General features: G+C 36.1%; 1 protein-coding gene across 1 annotated transcript in view; it reads left to right on the top strand.

The window, feature by feature from the left end:
• LOC118273564 (T-box transcription factor TBX20-like) overlaps positions 1-21,484 on the top strand; it is a 69,614-nt gene extending 48,130 nt beyond the window's left edge. Inside the window, exons 5-6 of the mRNA XM_035590602.2 lie at positions 10,050-10,285; positions 18,287-21,484. Of these exons, the coding sequence (XP_035446495.2) occupies positions 10,050-10,285; positions 18,287-18,599 (549 nt within the window). The 3' untranslated portion in view covers positions 18,600-21,484. The remainder of the gene's footprint in view (positions 1-10,049; positions 10,286-18,286) is intronic.
• Positions 21,485-21,696: the final 212 nt, after the last annotated feature.

Genomic DNA, 21,696 nt, shown 5'->3' with positions numbered 1-21,696 from the left:
AACGCCAGGGTTGCCGGACATCGGAACACACGGCCGTATCGCACCGATATCCGCGAAACACTTTCATTAATAATCCCAATTTAATTTATTGCCGCGTCCGAGCTGTGCGTCGTATGAATATACAAGCCAATAAAATTTAATAAAACGCTCACCGCGCCAACCGCTTTTCTTAATGAACAACGACAAACATCAATTCAATATGATCATTTGCGTTTTTTAATTACTGTTGATATTTTCACGTCGTTAACGTATTTTGAAATAAGACGATTATAAAACAAACAAGCTAGACAGGTGAGTCGAGGAGGTAGTGAATATGAGTTTAGGTGTAATATAAATTAATAAGTTATTCGGCGTCGGCGGGACTCCCGCGGCGCGGCGCGCGCTCGTACTCTGCCTTACACCGGTAATTATTATACACCTTGGGCCCAGTAACCGTCTGTTCGCCCGCACTCACTCGTTAAACAGTGCGACTAATTTTACTATAACTATTATTATATTTAAATCGTTTCCCATCTACATAGGAGTGGTATTCCGTAATGTTCCCAATTAAACACTTTATAATTGTGTATGGGCTGTAAACTGGGTACAGTAACGCAGGGACTTTATCCACTAGTTTCTATGACATTTGTAGCTAATATAAGTGTCGAGTTGTATTATAAGTTAGAAATAGCGACGCCCTTCTGGTGTAATAAATATATCAACACTCTTATCGTCATATGACATCTAACGGTACGGCCGGCAATACAATCGTCCTCATAAAACTTTCATAACGTAAATGACACGGACAGAGCTATCAATTTTATAGATAACACGTATAAATCAGCTGCTTTATAATGCAATAGTTATGTGCAATCAAAATACGAAGGGAACTTAGAACGGATTTAGCTTTTGAGTTGTTAAGCTATAAATGGTACAGTACAACAGGTTTTTGCTTTGTTATACATGTTTTTAGCCAACAAATTTAATTTATTATATCAAAACTTACGGCGATATAGTCAGGCCACACATTTTGAAGGCCAGTTAAAATTAATAGCGAAAAAAGCTGCTACGCGCTACGTCCTGCGAGCTACGTACTACGCGCTACGAACAACGCACTACCAGCTACGGCTCTAGTATTTCGCTATATTAGTAGTGTAAAATTAGGTCTAATAGAGCTGGCCATGTGGGGTTCAAAACCTGATGATCTACATAAAATCTGATAACTTTTGACAGGGCGAGATAATAACATTTTACATGACAATGTTTTCGTATCATGTATAGTTATTTTACCCAGATTGAAATATAAAAATACCTGGTTTAAACTTCCTCATTTGCTCACTTTACCATTAACAAGGGATTTTAAATTATAATGAAATGTTAAATCCCTCCATGATTACCTCAGAAGTCCACGATTAAATTTCGAAGTTGATTGCGTCAAATTATGTGAAAGAGTGCGAGCTTTCATTGTTCCTGTTCATTTCTAATTAGTGTAAAAACCCTCATGAGGTCTGATTGCTCTCGTTTTGTATGTGAAATCGAAAGAAAAGGGATTACCACAATCGATCGAGTAATCGACGCCTTTGTTCGGTATCGGGATTTTTATTGGTTCTGTCAGAAACCTAGTTGAACTGATACTTATAGCATTTTCATACAATACTAGCTTCTGCCACCTGACCTAGAAATGTCATCAAAGTCCGTTCAGTAGTTTCAGCGTGATTGGCGGACAAACATCTAAACAAAGAAACTTTCACATTTATAATATTAGTCTGATAATTTAGTGTAATACAATGAATTAGCTGTTATTCTATCGGCCATCGAATTTAGTTAAAATTGTACGATAACATCGAAAAAGAACGAAAAAAATTCACAATTAAATGTATGTTGTGTATCATAGAATTCCTCAACATAAATGAATTTTGGACACTAATCAAGTTCTCACCGATTATCTGTTATATTATTTAAACTTCAAATCGAAATCTTAAGAGTTTCGATTCGAGAGGAGTTAACTAAAATATGCTTAACGCTTGTTAAGTATACTTTGTGGTGTTGTTAACTGTGGGTATCGTGAATTACTTTTATGTCATAATAAGGGCAATTGTAATACTGAGTGGGTTAAGGCGGCATCGGAAGTGGTCGCCATTTGACTTTTAAGTTAACATTAATAAAGTTTCTGAGTTTTGTGCAATAAATCTGTTATAGCGCATCTTTGTCGGTAGCGCGATTATGATGATGATGATTATGACATGATCCAACTTGTTGTTTTTCAATAATCAGTTATTAGCACTAAAACTGCTACATGAACTTTGAACAAACGCCTAAAAACTTAAGCTTTTACCCAAAGTAGCGTTAAAATAAGTAATAAAACATTGTACTTGAAGATCTACAACGAATATACATATGTTTGCAACATATTCCTATAATATGTTTACAACTAATACATTTTATGTTATAATTAATAAATAATTTTCTGTTTTACAGCGACACTTTTATGTTAGCATGGGGTTTCGTAAATTTTTAAGCCTATTTATGTAAATAAGTTGGTAGTTTTATGATTGGACGTTAAAATTTTAGAGTTGCTCTCTTGTACTTAACAGAGAAAATAAAGACTAGGATTTATTTGAAGTTAAAATGGAGAACTCCTACAGTTTTGAGAGCAAGATTTTGATTTTAATTTTGTTAGTGAGAAAATATCAATTCTGGGTTTTACTAAAGGAAACGTTAGGAATATATTAATGTGTTTAAAGGTAATATAATTGAAGAAACAATTGCGCAACCATAATTATCTATAAAAGTTTCGAGTGTTATAACACAGTAAACGAAATAACCTATTAAACTATTCTGTGGCAGGTATAGACCTAACTTTAAACCTAAAGTAAATAAAGCAAGAGAGAAATAATTATTAATAAGAGAGCTTTGACTTGCATAATAACAAAATACAATTGAAACACATTTACGATGTCTGTTCAAACAAATTTTAACGTAATTTTATGACGCCAAGTTCATAATGCACACTGATGCGCAGGATTTGATTTATTTAACGTTTGTGTGTCATTATGTATGTGTGTGTGTGTTTAACGAGCAAGTCTGTTGTCACCTTCCTTGTGTGGTTGCACGAATCTACTAAACAACAAACTTTACGTACGCCGAGGAAAAACAATTTGTTCAGTAATTTCCCAACTCAAAACTACATGTAAATCACTCTGTTTGTTGTAATTATTGCCAATAAAATGTGTCCCTAAGCTTCACCTATTTATGCTGCAAAACATATGTTTTATACTTAAGATGACTTATTGCTTATTACGGCCGTCGAGAGTAAGTTAAGTTTAGTATTGAAAGTTTGCTCGACGATTGTGTATTGTTTTCTAAACATTACCACACATTATCTTTTATGTAAATATTGGTAGACCAACATTATGTGGAGAAACTAAAGATTAATACTTTACGACCTTTTCTCGTGAATTCGTAGAATATGTTCCGTGTGCATGGTGTGATGGTTAGCCTTGTGATGGAATGCTGTCCGATGCGAGGGACAGGTTGTCCCACGTATTGTATGCAAATATGGCGGGCGCCACCGCGAGGCGCTGCTCATTTGGCAGAGTTATGGGCGTGACGTGGAGCGGTGACACCGCGTCATTGATAGCTCTCTGCGTATTAATCATACGCAGTAACGATAGCTTTAAGGAGCCCTCGGCCCATAACGCGATAGCCTCGCGGGGGGCGCGCACAGCGACATAACATTTCTCACTTCAATTTCTCGTCTTGTTTGTTTTTCTGTTTCCATCGTCTCACTTCATTTCAATCGGAGGTCGTTTTTTAATAAAAACTTTTATATTTTTTTCATTCCGAGGTGACGTTTATCGTGACTCCCCGGGTGACGGCGTCGCGTCGCGCCTCTCTAGTTAAATGACGATTTACCAGTTTTTCATTGGACTCCCGATGTCAGTCTCTTTACGAGCGAGTATTTTATTTGGAGATATTTTACTGCCACCGATGTTATGATGAACGTTTACGTACCTCTGAGTTATTTTAATGTTCCATATGAATTTGTGAACTTGAGATGCTATGGTCAATAAAAGGGGAAATTGATTAAGGTATAAAGTTTAAACATTATTGTATACATTTGTTTGATTTTGTGTCCGTTCATGTTATGACTGTGTAATAAAATGTAATCTTCCTTTATAATAAGGACTACTACACATAGAAAACTAGTTTCCTACTTTCAGTTTAATTGCCTCGACATAAATATAGTTTTTGAAATAAAAGTTTTTAGTTATTTGGTCGTAGTCGTGGGTATAAACTTAAATAATAAGTTATTATAATTTAATACTGAAACACATTTTAAATAAAAATACGTAACCCATTAAGTACTCACAATTGCTACTCAACATACACCTTCCTATATAACCCTGTTTACCTTTGTTGATCTGTACCAACCAGCCAAAAAAAAAAAACTAAAAAACAACGAAAATCTGTAAATCGGTGAGCAAATAACATAAACGTATTTATGAGCAAGGTGGCGATAATAAAACGGGTTCGATTGCTTTGCGAACACTAACTAATGCAAATGCAAAGAAATCCGCTACTTTAGGGGGTCTTTACTCATCGCTTACCGGCTCAAAATCGACGACAGCGCCACACGGCACAGTCGCGAACTAAATCGTCTTATATCTTTATCAATTTTAAGCTTACTATTAGCACGTTTTATATACAGTTATTTATTGATTTATTTTAATTAATTTAATATTTTTTTATTTTTTGTTAATAGTATTGTATTGGTTCAGATGATTTATTTCAATGACAATAATTCATTTATAATGATCAAGTCAAACAGTAGCTTGGTTTGTATTATATGAGTGTTATTTGTTTTTTTATTTATTTATTGTTGATCGATCATTTGGCAAATTAAGTAAAGAGAGGGGCTTCGTCTATTTAGGTATGAGTTCCATATTCAGGCTTAGTAAAATACATGGGCATCAAATTAACCCTAGAACTATTTAAGTAACTACATTTCATTATACATCCATACTATCTTTGCATATTCCTTTGGAGAACAAAAATGAGGAAGAATTTGGAGAATAAAAGTGTGGAGAATGTTATTTCGTAAATAGCTGTTGGAAACTTTTACTTAAACAATAAATAAATCAATGCAATGAAAGTTTAAAGAGCCGAGTACGCGAGTGGCCGCCCACGCTCCAACTCGATTCAATCTGTTGACATCTCATATTCAATGGACACGTGCTGTTTGTTTAAATAAATTCATTATTTAACCTTTGCTTTAGACAGGGGCAATTTAAAACTAACTTTATTGTTAAATACGTACTTAATAGAGTAACCTCAACGAATTAAAAGGTACATGAACGCCTCTTTGTTCATATAAATTTAAGTAATAACTTAATCTAGGTTTATTTATTATGTTATTATTTTTTTATTATTTAGTTCTAAATTCTATTTAGTTTTATTTTATTACTGCTTGTCTAAAAATAAGTGTTTTAGGTGTTTTCTAGCTGTCGATTTTGTTAAGTTAATTTCGCACTACTGCTTCTTATCTTAAATTGTGACAAACTGACATTTAAAACAGTAGAGATTTTGCGATTTATGTCACACAAAAACTGTTTTATCATTCGTCACAGTAGCGGGTGATGGTGTCGGATTTATTTAGACGTAGCGTGTCGTTATAGGCTATGTCACGAGTGTCGGGAGTAAGGTACAAATGGCCCAATTTGTCGGCGCTACGGTGCGGAGGCGAAAATCCGCCGTAATCCTCCGGCTCGCGCGCTAATCGAAATATCGACGCAGCCGCTTATTGACGAGTCGGCAGCTCGGCCGGCCGACCCGTCACCCGCACTAACACTCACACCGAACTCTGATTAAATTAAAATTAATATGCTTTATTTTACTGTTGATTGGTTCCGTCGATTTGTTTTTATGGAACTTTTGAATATTTTTTCGCTGTTAATGTGAATTAACTCGATTTATTAAGAAATTCAACGAGGAATTGTTAATTTAATTAGCTTTTTTGTTACTGGACCTATTAACAATAACAAATACATATATACCTACACAACTATTGGTTTAGACATTTCAAAAATTGTTTATTCTTAAAACAACGTCCAAATATTCATTTTATATACGCAAGTATCCAAAATCATTATTTTCTTATCTTGCTAAAAATGTAAAAAAACATTTATTCGTAAAACGTTTCCCTGAGACACATGCAGCGCCGCCGACGGCCCGCAGCCATCTGTCCCCCACCGTCGGCCATGTTCCGCTCCTCCCCACGACCCTCCCAACGCCTCCCACCGCAATTACAGCCATCCGGTACTTTCGCCGTCACCGCAAACGTCATCTTATTCCGTGGACGGTAAAGATTAATATCGTGTGGTGGTTGGCGTAGGGGAGCTGGGGTGGGTTGTTCCGCCGCATCCCTTCAGATGGGCTCATGTCGTCGCCTACGCACTACGTGATACGATCGCGTCGTATAATTATTGTAATGCCTTCGTATCGGCAGCTCTCGCTTTATTGAATGTGCGACTGTTAGGTACCTATTGATATCGGCAAATTAAGATATGAAAGTAGGGATGTTACAGGTACTCAGATATTCAAGTGTTTTTGCGGTTAATACATTATGCATTTAATTTCTTGTTTAGCTTCTGGAGCTACTTTAAGGTGGTTTATAAAACTAAACTGTAGACAGGTATAAGTAGTCAGTAGTATGTATGTATGTATGTATAATATCAGGTTGATATATTTGCTTTCTTTGCATGACATTTTTTGTAAACTGGTTTAATTTACCTACAGTAAGCAGATAGCTTATATAGTTCTATGGTGTCTTAAGACTTGCTGATAATAATAATTTAAAATTTCTACCTAAATGCACTGTATCTATTCCGCAAAAATCAATATCTACAAAAAAATAGGATCAAATTTTTCATCTCAAATCTCAAGTTTGATCATTAATCTATTGATCCAAGTAATTATAAATCGAGGTGAATATCGATATGGGTAGGGGGCGGGACGGCCGTTCATTAGGTTTAATGCAGGTGAGGATATTAGAGGTGGCGTAATGATGTCCCCCACGCCCCCTACTCGTAACACCTCTAGTTCCACTAAATCATCATTTGTTGCTATATTTTTTTTTTATTATTGTTATATGGGACGACGTTCCTGATGGTAAGTGATGATGTGGCCTACGATGGAGCACGTCTGCCCATAAGCAACATATTCACTCGGGCTTTGAAGACAAATTCAAATTCTTAGTTCACAGCTGATGTGTATTGAGATATGATGAGATTTATCATCATTATATTTTTGCAGATAACTTGATATGAATAAGCTTGCTGTATGAATAAGGAGTTTTAAAAATATAATATTAACATTAAGTTTCGATGTTATTTTGTAAAAAGTTTTTAGCTAAAAGTATGATTTTATTGTTTAATTTAGTTAATCAAGATTTATAAAATACCTGCATTTACGCAACTCAACGTTGAATAACAAATCTCTAATGAAAACACACATTACAAAAGATACAAAAAAAGTAAATCCCCACTCAGACATACCATTTAACTAACAGCAATTATAAAATAAGTAATCATAAAGAAAGAATACTCATGTCAGTATAATTTAATGACGAAAATGAATCGGCGCCTTTGCTTACAATTAACACGATACAGCAATAAAAATAACTAGGCAGGGAAATTAATTAATTTAGAGTTTAATTATCTCATCAGTACTGTAAAACTATGGCGGTTGGCTTATCATGATCGTGACGTCACATCGGACTTAGACATCGCCCAATTAATTACAGGCCGTGCTATGAGAAATCACTGATGGTTAAATGAATAGATAAGGTTATGTATGTCTACTAATTAATGTGTGATTACCTAAATTGATTTTGTGTGTAGGCTATGTATTGTTTTTAAACTTACTTGGGATGGTATTAAATCCTTCGGAATTCTTGAATTTACGCTTCGTGTGTTTGCAAAATATTTTATGTAACCGCTTACTATTTTGTGTAACTTATTTGGTAACTCTGCATATTATTCAAAACTAACTTCTTCCAGCGATTTCGCCCGCATCCCCGTGGGATAAAAATCCTATTACTCTAGTCAGCTCATTCCTGTATATCAAATTTCATTAAAATCCTTTCAGTGGTTTCAACGTGACTGATGCACAAACATCTAAACGATCAAACTTTAACATTTATAATATAAGTGAGATACCTACTTACTGATAATATGCCAACCTCTGAATCAAATACGAGACTCTATCCTCAGTACTTTTACGACCACCAACGCAGGTATTATAATAACCCATGCTTATGAAAGTATTAATTTAATCTTATCTAGAACTAAATTAATTCAAAAAGCTAGTTATTTCAATTACTAAGTTACATGCCTGTCGACTGGTTAATGGATACTAGGTCTCATTGAATTTTATCAGCTTGTATGTAGTAAATTAATAACGACAGGTCTCATATTGTAAAACCTTGTATCTATGCATCTATTAAATGTGGTAGGTATAAAGGTATACTGGCAATCCTTTCTAAAGACAGTCAGCCATATTATTTAGAATATAGGTAAGAAATTTAGATGAATTCAGTCCAAAGATAGTAAAATGTTTGTCTTAAACTTAAACTCATCTTTAGTGTAATGCTCATTGCTAAATTCATTATATCTTTTTATGGTATTAGCTCGTAAACGAGCAGATGGATCACTTGATGATGAGCAATCGCTGCCGCCCATAGACACCCGAAACACCAGAGGCGTTACGAGTGCGTTGCTGGCCTTTTGGGAGTTAGGAATTTAAGGGTTGTTGGGGAATCAGGGATTGGGAAGATTGGGCCTCCGGTAACCTCACTCACACAACGCAAGCGTTGTTTCACGTTAGTTTTCTGTGAGGCCGTGGTATTACTCTGGTCGAGCCGACTCATTCGTGCCTCAGCATGGCTCTCCCACACTTTATTACGACTTTTCTCCATCATATTTTACACGCATCTGTTGCTTATCCTACCAGTATCATTCAGAACATCTGCTCTGATGAATTATCTTCAAGATTTAAATAATTTCTCATAAGTTTCCAAGTTGTGACATTCATCATAAGACATGATTTCATGTATTTTGAGCGCCTACATTCCTTGTTAGATTGAAATACATATTAAGAAAATCTTAGAAGAGAAACGAGTGGCTCAAAATAATTAGGAAAAGGAAACATCATATTCTCGTTATCATAATAATTTTGCAGATTTTAACAGGTATCCAATAATTTACAGTACCTACAGGCTACATATACACACATATTCATATCTTAATGAATATCTAACTGTCCCACCTTTTTCTATTCAACCAAAACATTTATTACATTAATATTTATAATTAAAATTCATTGGAATAAGTGTAAACCCTGTCATAGTGGTTATTTAATTACTTTACTGAACTAAAGTAAATTGCATACCTTTTTTGCTCTGTCCAACTCGGGTGAATAGCAATATGAATACATTATTCAAAACATAACTTTTAATAATATTTAAAAAATACTCATTAATTAGCAGAACCATAATTTGATTAATAAAATGAAATGTCAAAGTTAAATAAAATAAATAACAGAGAATTATTACCAACTACGAGTACAGTTGGCAGGTACACGATAATTTCTCTGTAACTACGTCGTCTTTAATAACCTCTTTTCTGTATGAATTAATAAAGAATAATTATTTGTTTGTTTGAATACATTCTGCATAGGTAGTACCTACATGAAGAAATATTTTTGCATTTACAATTCGCATGCTCTTTGCAGCTTGTAGTTTGAAATTAATTGAGAGTAAAACCGTTTCGAATGAATGGAAAGGTAGTCATTAATTTCAATTCAGTTTAATTATTCCTTTCAAAACTCGTAGTCAACTTGGTTTTGTGATATATTTTTTACAAACGTATTGAAAAACTCATCTGGGTTTTAAACAGTTAGGTGACGATAAAGGTCATTAATATGGATACCTTCATCAACCAGACGACCAAAGTAGTAACACGTGAGATGCTCATTATCAAGTATCCTAACACTTCAATTCATTTCTACAGATCGTCCTGAACTCGATGCATCGATATCAGCCTCGGATCCATCTCGTCAAGGTCCGCGAAGGAGGTGGTCCCATCACGGACCTCTCGAGGGAACAGCACCGCACCTTCGTCTTCCCGGAGACAGTCTTCACAGCTGTCACCGCCTACCAGAACCAGCTCATCACGAAGCTCAAGATAGACTCGAATCCTTTTGCTAAAGGATTCAGAGACTCATCGCGACTGACGGACTTTGATAGGTAAGATTCCATATTTTTTTAAATTAAATGATCCATATAGTTATTGTGATCTTTTTACCTCATGAACCTCATATTAAGCCTTTAAAGTTACACTCAATTGTTGTAAATCGTCAGTAGACTTCATATCAAAACCAATATAAGATGTGTGCTTACATTGTTGGAACCATTCGATTATCTCCAGTAATTATGAACACATCAAGGTTGTTATCAATTAGCCTCTAACTTTTATAGTCTCATAGTTAATCGTCGATACTTTGTAGACCCCTAAGTACCACAGAAAAGGTTAAGAAGACGTTTACGTACTAGGTCCGGTTTCGTTATGGCTTCATCAGAAACGCACATTTCTGGCAAAAAATGTTAACAATTTCCGGTCTTTGGTAGGTATCACATGGAACTATATCCATCACTTCAGAAGTACCAGCCTAAAACGAAAACATAAATCCCGTCATTAAATTTTAACAGGCCATCAATACGAATTTGAGGTTTGAAATCGGTGACGAGCGTCAAAAGCGTTTAGTTTATTTGCCCTAAAGTGGTCTAAAGCGACGTATGGTGGTGGTTTGATAAATTGACAGGTTATTAGCAACAGTTGAAAGGCATTAGGTCCGCAGCCCTGCAATTTGGCGGCGGTTTTACATGAATAAAAGATTAAAAACGAACGTCCGCAGATTACGGCAGATATCGGATCAATGCGGCTGAATGTTGAGCGGCACATTTAGGGCTGTTGTTATTCGCCTTATCGGTTAATCGACTTTGCGGAGATTATGGGCGTAAAAATAATCTTGAGGGCGTATTGAGGACGTGTATCGAGTGCAGATAGCAATAAATGTAGATGCTTATGTAGCATTGTATTGCTGTTTACGTTAGTAGACGATTTGTTGTTTAATCGGCGCTTTGTATCACAGAAATTGTCTTAAAATTTCGTCTAAAAATAAATTACAAAACACTGTCCAAGGAAAACTTTAACATTCAATAATATTTTATGCTCCTCCTAGTAATTTACAATTTATGTTGCCACCTTGGTATGATTAGAAATACAATTTAACTTACAACATTAAATACAACTATAAAATTAAGAAAACGGATTCGCTAAAAATGATGTCATGGACCATCCACTTACTAATCACTTTTATTGTCTAACATATAAAACTTTACAACGTTATAAACAGAGACCATAAAATACCTAAGCCGTTCTCTGTTCGTCTAATAAGACCATGCGATGTTACAACTGAAGGTTATATACAAATCTAGATTTCATCCATAACCTCACCATCTGAATTAAACTTCTGATTGATGAACACTCAGTCCTTGATAAGTTTCATTGTCAATCTTTTAGGGTTTTATGGAATCTGGTAGATAAGCTATGTTAGCTGGAACTATTGAAATATTCTACAGAAACGGTTTTTGATCTGCATATACCTATGTAAATTGGCGATAAGTTCCATAAATCATAATGGAGATATTGATCACACGACATACCTCACACGAAGCCTCCGATAATTCAAAGGATCTATAAAAGTAATGCTCCCCACAAATCTAAGAAGAAAATTCAAAGTATAAAATTTTGACTTCATAGCATTGACTCCACCTGTTAAGTTTTAGAAAACAATCTAAATCACCGCCATTGTATTCACTTTTACCACAGTCATGTAATATTAACGTCAATATCTTCCATTGTCGATATCTCGACACCTTTCGAAGAACAATCGACTATTTTACTCTAGCTACGTGGGAAAGTAATCACTTTAACTATTTTCACAATAGTCGTCTCGTTTGCAAAGAACAGGTGCAATAAACTTGGCTTACTATCGGTGGTGAATAACCTCGAATATAAATTCTGAATCTTTTATGGGTGGACATGACGAATGGAGCTGTGAAAAACTTCGTGTGCGGGACAAATGTTTAGGTTTGCGAAAAGTATCTATCTGCTTTACCTATACGACAAAATTTTGTGGTTTCTGTGAACATTTTTTATTGCGATTCCTTTTTCTTTGGAGACAGTAAAGGAAAAAAAATGTTATAAATTTTGCTTTCTGAGTTACTGGTAAAATTAGATCCCTCATTTGGAGAAACAATTTGATCTGATAGAATTGCCAAAAACTGAGAAAAAAGTGCCATGAGGATCTTTCATCCTAAGACTGATGATAAGTTAATGAGGAAGGATTTGCACTACATGTTACACTTATGTGAAACAAGAAAGTGGTCAAGTTGAATATACGACAAAAAGATTCTTCACTATGACGTACCTTTTAAAAGTATTCTGCATAAAAGAACTAGTCACTAAGACTTCATATGTCTATTGACCAACTATGGACATTTAACTGTACATTCAGCAAGCAACAAAATAAAGATGGACGGCTCTTAGCTTGTTACTGTCCTGTTAAAAAAGATAGTCAGGCTAAATATCTTTTTTGTCCGACACTAGTGGAGGAATAGCCTTTAACAGTTTTTTGTTGGCAGTGAAAGGCTTAACTATCACCTTAAAGTTTCAGTACCTATTCAACTAAATATCATACATTTCATTGCTTTGCTGTCAAACGTTTTGTAGCAAGAGATTTATATACATATGTACATATATAGGTACATGTAACTGTAGCTTGTAGTCGGCTTTTCACCTTGTAAGTAGGTATTAGTCGTTGAAAACCTTGAAGGGCGTGTCCGCACAGAATTAAACGTACACAAGTATCTACTACGTCGATAGGTATTCATTTTTATGTTCTTTTGTTCACGCACTTATTGAATTTTAATGGAGTTATCTGTTGAAGTAGAGTTACTTAGCTAGGTATACTATTCTCTAAGTAGGATATTAAGTTTTACTGCTATATCTCTTTTTCTATATTTTAATCAGAAATCTATAAAAGTTATTATAACTAGAGTCATAATCAGTTGTAGATACTGTAGCTTTTAGTTAATTTTCTTTATTATGTATAATAGGCACTTTGCGTGACCTGGTCGTAATTAGGTAAAACTATTAGATAATTATGGAATACTTTCTTCAAAAAAACTATCTTCCAATTTCCATAAATACGAAAAGATATTGATTAATCGACAAAATAAAATTGTGAGATCGCGACGACGAGATACAAGGTCTATAAATAAAGGCAAAAATTAATATTTAGCGGAATAGCCAGTTTCGCTCATTAAGTCGAGGTGTTGGGTGACTGAGGCGAGAATGTGCCTCAAGGAACGGACGGGCGTTCCCATGAGCCGACCACTACTTTGAACTCACGATCACCGAACGACGGACTTTGGTAAGGGCGACTTTATGTAGGACGAACTTAATGATATTTTTATTTATGATTATTAAAAAAAAAAAATCAAGTCGGTATTGTAAGTGCATATTCAAAAATTAGAATCATCATCATTACCCGAAAGACGTCCACTGCTAAACCCAAACCTTCCCGTTAGTCCAATTAGAATGTTTTTATTTATTTATTTTATTAAGTCATATCAACAAGGGAAAGACATAGATTGAAAGTAAAAAAAAATATAGAGATACAAACTAGTGTTTACATCAATTAAAGATATGCACAGCTTTTAGATCTGTGTGTGCCAGTTAGAACAGTAACAAGCAACATAGTAGTACTTGTCTTCAATTGAATCTAAATTTTGTATTGTTCATAAAGATATCTACATAAGTATACGGATATGACCTCATCCTATCATACTTAGCAAACATAATGAGTACTAACTTGGAAAACATATATTCGCTTAATAGATGTGTTAATTAGTTGGCTTAGTGATTGATATTCAAATGCATAATTACAATGTTGTGAACATGATTAGAAATCTAGCGTCTATCTTTAATATTGCTTCATGCCGTCACGTCGTGCGAAGGTTAGATGTATGTACTACTCGTACAAGTTGAGCCCGCGGTGTTGGTCACTATAAACCTGAAGTTCTCATTAGTATTCATCTATGCCAAAATTAATTAAGTAGATCTCAATTAACTGTAGTAAAGAGCAATTGATTGTTATATGTAAAGAAATCTGAAAGTGTTTCAGTAGGGAACAATCTTTAGTTTCGTGTTAACACGTTCGAGGTTGCGTGGTTGCGGGCGGAGGGCGGGCTGCGGCGCGGCGGCGTGTGGAAACAGCTCACGTCAACGGGGCCGGAGCCGGCGGCGGCGGCGCGTAATCACAGGGCTCGCTCCTCATTATGCCCTAAACGACAAATTAAAGCGCATTTCTATTATCTGGCCATCGGTGTGATGCCCATACGGCCGGACTGCCGGACCGACCGGTTCTCCGGGGGCCGTGGACGCGTTCTCGCTCACGTGTTTATACTTTAGCAACAACCTGCTGAATTTACTATGCATAAACAATTACTGATTCATCTTTTAAGATCTTGAAAGCAATATTCGATGTTCGCTCGCGATGAACTGATTAAAATGTAAGGACAGGGTTGTGCGGTAGCTTTTAGTTGGAATTGACTTGATGACAGTGTTTTAAATTATGCCTCAGACCATGTCTTGGAGGATAAAATGTTGATCATTATGCTTCTTATTTATTTTTTAATTCTATGTGGGACTGTTTACCCTTGAACACTTACCGGAATTCTCGCATTAGCTCTTAAGGTTTTTTGTGCTACAGTAGCATGACGGGCGGAATTATCGAAACTATTAATAATGTAATCGACGTAGGCGTCAGTGCGTAGCTACCGATTTGTATTAATTGATACAGCATCGGGTCGATGATAGTTCGGGCCGGTGATTGACGGCTAATTCGAGATGTTATCGATGCAATTACCGCTTCCATTGAGTCTGTAGATCTTTGACCGCTTCGCTCGCTACCGGCTTTGATCAGGAGAGTTTACGTGCCTGCCCACGCTACGTGAGCCATCGCGACTACTAAATGTTTTTGTAAGATTGTTTCGGTAGGTACACTATTTTGTTTCAAAATAAGGAAAAAATATCTAAAAGCAATTGCCCCTTTAGTTTAAGTGCTCTACATTACCCATAACTGCTTCGTGTACAAAGACCAAAATGAACGTGTTAAATATTAACAGCAAGTGACATTTCCTGTCGCTCTCACTCGAACTCGAGCGAACATAACGGAATGAAAGCCTGAATAATTAGAGGTTCGCGTATCGCGTGCTCCGTTGATTGGTGTCGGGCGACCGCTACCGTGCGCCTGCGCTCCTCGTGCGCTTGTACTCTAGCACCGCGGACCGCGGCAGCACAGCTCAACGCGCACGTCTACCGATACAATCTCAAACAGAATTGCCACTTCGCTGTCTGTCACTCCAACCCGCATCACTTCACTTGACGAATGTAGGTTAATTTTAAAAGCCGTCTAAGCACTTCCGTTTGTATTGTTCAACCGGTCAACTATTAAGTACTTTCCATTCTGATTGCCAAATTCACACCGTCTAATAAATATAAATATTTAAAACAACACGTAACGCCGCTCAGCCTTAATGACTTCCTTCGCTGACGTCCGAAATCGTCAGACAATAAGTATGATGAATTGCCATTGTGTGAGAATCGGGCGGTCGAGTTATTTGGCGTGGTGGTCGAGGCGGCTTTTCATCCATTAATTAATAAGATCCGCCCCTCGCTCAATCAGAGCCGATATTTAGCGGCGAGGAGTTATATTTATGTTCGGACGCACCTCTTCGTTAATTGCATGCGATTCACTTACGAGCTAGAAATAAATTTAACGACAACCGCGTGCTGCCCGCGGCACGCTGCGTGTTTCACAGTTACGTTACGCTAACTATTTTTTAAATATCAACCATCTATCACATTTAGTTACACGATCGTAGACAATGAACTGTTCGGTCAGCAATTATTCCTATTTATATCTGCTTAATGAGTCAGTCAGCTGCGCGAGTGATTTATGGCAGACAATCCGAGGACTATCCTCAAATAGATCTCATTTATGAATGTTGTATAATTTCCTCTTTTGAAATAATACAGAAAGAAAAGGTTGTTGTTAAAATGAGTGGGTAATATGCCATAAATTAGTTTGCTAATATTCTGCATTAAACAAAAATTACGAGGAAAGGAAATAATATTTCACTTCGTATCAGATAGACACATTATGCATTTGCGGGCAAATATCGATAGCGGTCGGCGCGAGATATCGATAAGAGGCTGCGCGGGCACGCTGGCCGGGCCTATCGGCGGCCTCTGAGAGCTGCCGCCCTGTAATTTGCCGGCGGAGAGTGTTGGCTATTACTGCTGATACCGAGATCATAATAAATACGCCATTAACGCCCCCGCAGCACCCGAAACGACATAACCACCCGGTGAAACAGACCTTTTCTCTCAGCATTAATACCGCGCCGCTTAAGACCTCTTGTAATTTAAGGCTTCGAGTGTAAATTTTAAGATATTAGTGTTATGGAATGTGTTAGTTCACAATTTAACGTTCAGTTTTGATTGCCTTCAATTATGTTCGGAGTTAAAATGTTTTAATATTGAAAGATGTAACTTTTAATTGTTTTTCGATTTCGTTCGATGCCTAAATCGTTTATCTTTGAGATTTGAGCAACACTGATACTGTCCCTACTGAGTTTAATTATGCTTTTACTAAGATAATGTTGTAACTTAGTTTTTTCATCATTATCAGCCCACTCAATCTACCTACATGTCATTATCGCAACCATTTTTCAAAATACGGCATGGTATAAGTTGTAACTTACATCATCTCGGCATCTTTTACAGAAGAAATTGATATCTTTAGAGATAATGAACAGTATCGCGTGATAGAATTGTGTGAAATCGCTGAGACGTTGTGGTTAATTCGAGGTTGTTCCGACAATAATACCAGCTATCATTCGTTTTTATAGAAATTAGGAGATCAATAAAAAATCTATAAGATGTGTTAGCGTGTGTGGGCACTACCTGTTTTTAATTCTCGGGGAGAGCGCGCCGGCGCCCGGGGCTGCCGCTCCGGTGATAGATTAAATTCGACACGGCATCTCGTGATGTCATGCCAATTTTGAGGCTTAGCTCGAGCTCGGCGTGTCGTCACGCTCATTTGCCGCTCTCGGACTAACGCTCGTATCTCAAGACGGAGCCCATTATTAATAACATCTCCTCAGATTTACGCTTGCTCTACAACGAACGTGTAGCAAACGGGAAGGAACCGGCCACTAACTAGATTTCTATTGAGCAGGCGTGAAAGACGCATTATTGCACACTTATAAGTGTCGATAGTTTCGTAGAGACGCGAAAATAGCAAGTTAGCGGGAAGCGTGATCGGTGGCGGTCGCGACAACCTCCAGGAACCGATAAAGGGCATCACGCGCTGCGCAGTAAAGGGCCGCACTCACGCACTCACGCACGAGCGGGCCGCGCGCCGCGCGCCTCGTTAACTGCGACACTACTCGTAAAGACGCTTCGCAGAAACAATCGACAGCGATACACTCCCTGTTTAACACTTTTCCAAACGGGCAGTGCGTATTAAAAAATGTCTACCGCACAAAATGTGGAGGTAGGTGTTTTATTTAAAGATTCTGCTTATTGCAAATGTTGGAGTTATAGTGGCATTGTAAATCAAAGCTTAACGCAAGAGTCGTAAACAAAGCTGACCACGTCGTATTTCATCGAGGCTGAATTTTACATAACAGCTTCTAGTGTGACGTTCGTAACGTTTTATGAGATTTGAAATCGCCACGTGGCTGCCGGTGGCCGGTGTCGTTCCTCGAACTCGGTTTTATAGACTACGGACCGATGAAACTCAACGAACAGTCCGTCTCGCGAAACGAGACGTTCGCGGAACTCGATGCGACCGTGCACGTTTTACCTAAATAGGATTTATTTCTATCAGAAAACTTACTTCTACTTAACATGAATATTATTTCAATAATAATATTTCTGCTACGCAGCCCCAGAATGAACTATTAACAACTTTTCTTTGAATATCGTAACAGTATCCTACGTGGAACTGTAAGAATTATAAAACATGACTTTTAAAGCCAATTTCAGTAACAACGCAACACTCTTGATGTTTACTTGACAAACCTAACGAATCTCTCGTTCATTTTCCACAGAGACCCGATGGAGCTGATGTTGATGGAGCAGCAGTTGTTGCGCTCTCCGTTGCGGCTGTATGCGGGCGGTGCGGAGGAGGAGGCAGAGAAACGAGCAGCTTGGGCGCGGTCTCCGGCAGCGCTGCAGCTCCTGGCACTGGGAGGCCGCGCGTGGCCCGCCACCTGGCCGCAGCCTCTGGCGCTACCCCACGACCTCTGGCTCCAGAAGCCACCCACGCCGCTGCGCTACTGCCCCTACCCGCCCCCCGCGCACCCCAACGCTCCTCCTCAGCCTCGCCCGCAGCACTCACCGTCACCCAGACATCCACTGTGAACATACCAACACAATCCTGGACTGTGCTCTTACCCCTACTATTTGCCACTTTCACACTGCTAATGAACTGGATTCTAAGGACGAGTCCTGAAGTATAGTGGCAAGTTGGGTCGCAATGAAAACGTGCTGTGACAACCGCATCATCGAGTACTCGTAGTAGTGGCTCACGCGAACTAAATGATGAGGCCGGCTAGTAAAGAGACTATGTGTTTATTTAAAGTGAGTTTCAAATTAGTACCTTAATAGACGAATGTATGTAACTGAGTAGTTTAAGAGGTTGTCAATAGGTATAACGTGTACTTTAATACATAATTTCAAGGTTCCTACCCGAAGTATAATATTGAGAAGTAATGTTAATGTAGAGTGAAATGAATATTAATTAACAATAGTTACCTGCACATATTGTATTTGTATGATTCTTACTGATTTATGTTTCCTTCCTTTCATGGTGTTTAGCAATATGTTATCTTTTAAAATTACATCGTAATGATTGATATAGTAAACCAAAGAAATGCGTTAAAATGACGGAAACAGGATTCTTTACATTCCAGAAAGTATAATTATATTGCTTAGCTTTCATTTGTATAGATCTGAAATTCGTTAAATGTCCGTGAAATCTCGATCTCATTAAGTTTATACGTATTACCAATATTGTGTTGATTCACAGAATAATGTTTGACATATTCATTTTTTTTCATTCACTTTTCACCAAACTTATATAAATGAATGACGAACCTATTGATAAATTAAGGAGATTATTGATATTTCCACGTGAAAGTGCAGGGTTTGAAGACGTAACAGTCGATCTTCCTGCAACTTTCAATTTTACCATGATCAATATAAAGTTGTATTTAGATTCACAATTATAATTTCTACCAAAACACCTTAATGAGAAAGAGACGACATAACACTTGACAACCCTAACGTATTCTGTCGAGTACACACATCCCAACACATTGAAAAAATGCGAATTAATTTGAACTCTAAGTCTTTAACAATACGAACTAAAATAATAATTAGTTAATATTATAATTTACGTCTCAAAAGGGACAGATTCCAAACCCAAGTGATGTTTATTGTATGTACCTATTACCTATGTATTGTACATTGTATGGCTTAAGACTATTTATATTTTACTTTTAGCTGTAAGATATATGAAAATGTATGTACTGTATAGTGGTTGACTAAATTATTTTTGTAGGATAAGCACTGTAAATAATGGAACACTTAGATGTTTATATCAAATAAGAGGTTTTGAAGAAGTATTGTCTTGTAGAGAATATTACGTGAAAGCTCGCATTGTCGTCATATTTTTTTATTCAAACCAACCCCATAATTAACTTAAACGTAAAATATACCCTAACACAAGAACAGTAAAGTTTATTATTCATTGTACTGTGTACTTTAGTAACAATTTAAATCAATGATAATAATCGCCATCCAAAACTAAAATGCACTCTAACAACAAAGACGCAAAGTTTATTTTTCATTGTACTGTCTGCATCAGCAAATAAATGTCTATAGATAGCATAAAATTGTAACCCTAAAATGAATTTGTGGGATTTTAGTTCCCCATCATAAATATAAGATGATGAATGTTACATCACATTCTCCCTCTGTATCAAAGTATTATTGCAAATGTGTGGGGAGAGGGGACTTCCAATAATGCTAATGGAATTTAACTTACATATTTATAGAGCTTTTGTGGTTACTAGTGTTTTATCATCAATAGAAAATGAATCAATCAATCAATGAATGAATAAAAACTATTTTTATCATGTCCAACTTCCTTAAAATTCATGAATAAATAAATTAGTAAAAACTTTTTTTGAGTTAGTTCCAAATTTAAAACGTTTTTTAAAAATAAAAGAATAAATGTAGCCCATTTGCAGTTGAGCTAATTGATTATGACTTTTATTGCTCAGTAATAAAGGTGATGATGTAAGCAAATAAAGATTTGTAGTATTAAGTACCTATGTGGTTGATGCAGTCATATTTTTGTCTTATGATTAATGCCATAGAGGTCAAAGTAAATTGGAACAACCGAAAAGTAACTCAAGGCAAAAATACATTTTAAAAAGAGTAAAAAATCCTAATGATCTGTGTATGATTTTAAAACAAATTATTGTAACAGTAATAGTTATATAAACACTAAATAACAATTATCAATATTGGTATAGAGCAATTATATAAAAATGTCTTGACCTAATAAAACTGCTATGCATCTATTACATTAAATGTCAAACGGAAACACGTATCAAAATCGAAAATAATCTATTTATCCATCAATCAACTTTGATATTAAAAAAAAAACAGATTAAGAAAAGGATGTTGATCAGAATATGAATGTATGATATCATTGGTTTCCTTGAAACTTGGCTTAACTTTTTAATATGTTAGAGACCTGTATTATTCTATTATTTATTTAGATGAATGAGCTTGTTAATATACAAGCGGAAATACTTTATAAGTACTTCATATTAGAGTTGATAATCGTACACAGCAAAAAATATAAACAAGTATATTTACTTTTATGAAATTCAAGATTACTTATTACCATTATTTGTAGAATTGCAAATGTGAATTCATCTTAAAAAAATGTCGATTGAAAATTCTTGAAGGCAAATTCTGTTTTAATGTGACTTACATGTCCCCTTTGGCGTTTAACATGTTAACAATTTATTTATTTTAAATGCAGAATATTTTTATAATAAGTAAATAATTGTCTGTTTAATATTGTTTGTATGTGATTACAAAAATAATAAATATTTGTGGTAAAATATTGTGAAATAATTCAGTTTTTGTACGAAATGCGAGCGACACGATGATGTAGCGACACATATCAGGGTTCAGCCCTAAGTGTTAATAAACCGACATGAAAACTTTATTGTTGTTTTATTTTTTCATTTTAAATCTTGTGTCTTGGAGAATAAGAGTGATATTGGAATGTTCACCTGCTAATACTAAATGATAAAGGAACGCTGAAGGTAATGAAGTATAAAGAAAAAAAATGTTCCTCAAAAATTGCCAAACTGCCTTGTTGATCTCGTCAGTGTAACTGTTAAAATGATTGATCTTGGGTTCGATTCCCGAGTTG

This window comes from Spodoptera frugiperda, chromosome 1, assembly GCF_023101765.2.
Source record: "Spodoptera frugiperda isolate SF20-4 chromosome 1, AGI-APGP_CSIRO_Sfru_2.0, whole genome shotgun sequence".
Classification (NCBI taxonomy): Eukaryota; Metazoa; Arthropoda; class Insecta; order Lepidoptera; family Noctuidae; genus Spodoptera; species Spodoptera frugiperda.
The sequence above is the reverse complement of the archived record's forward strand: the minus strand, read 5'-3'. Positions and strand labels throughout refer to the sequence as shown.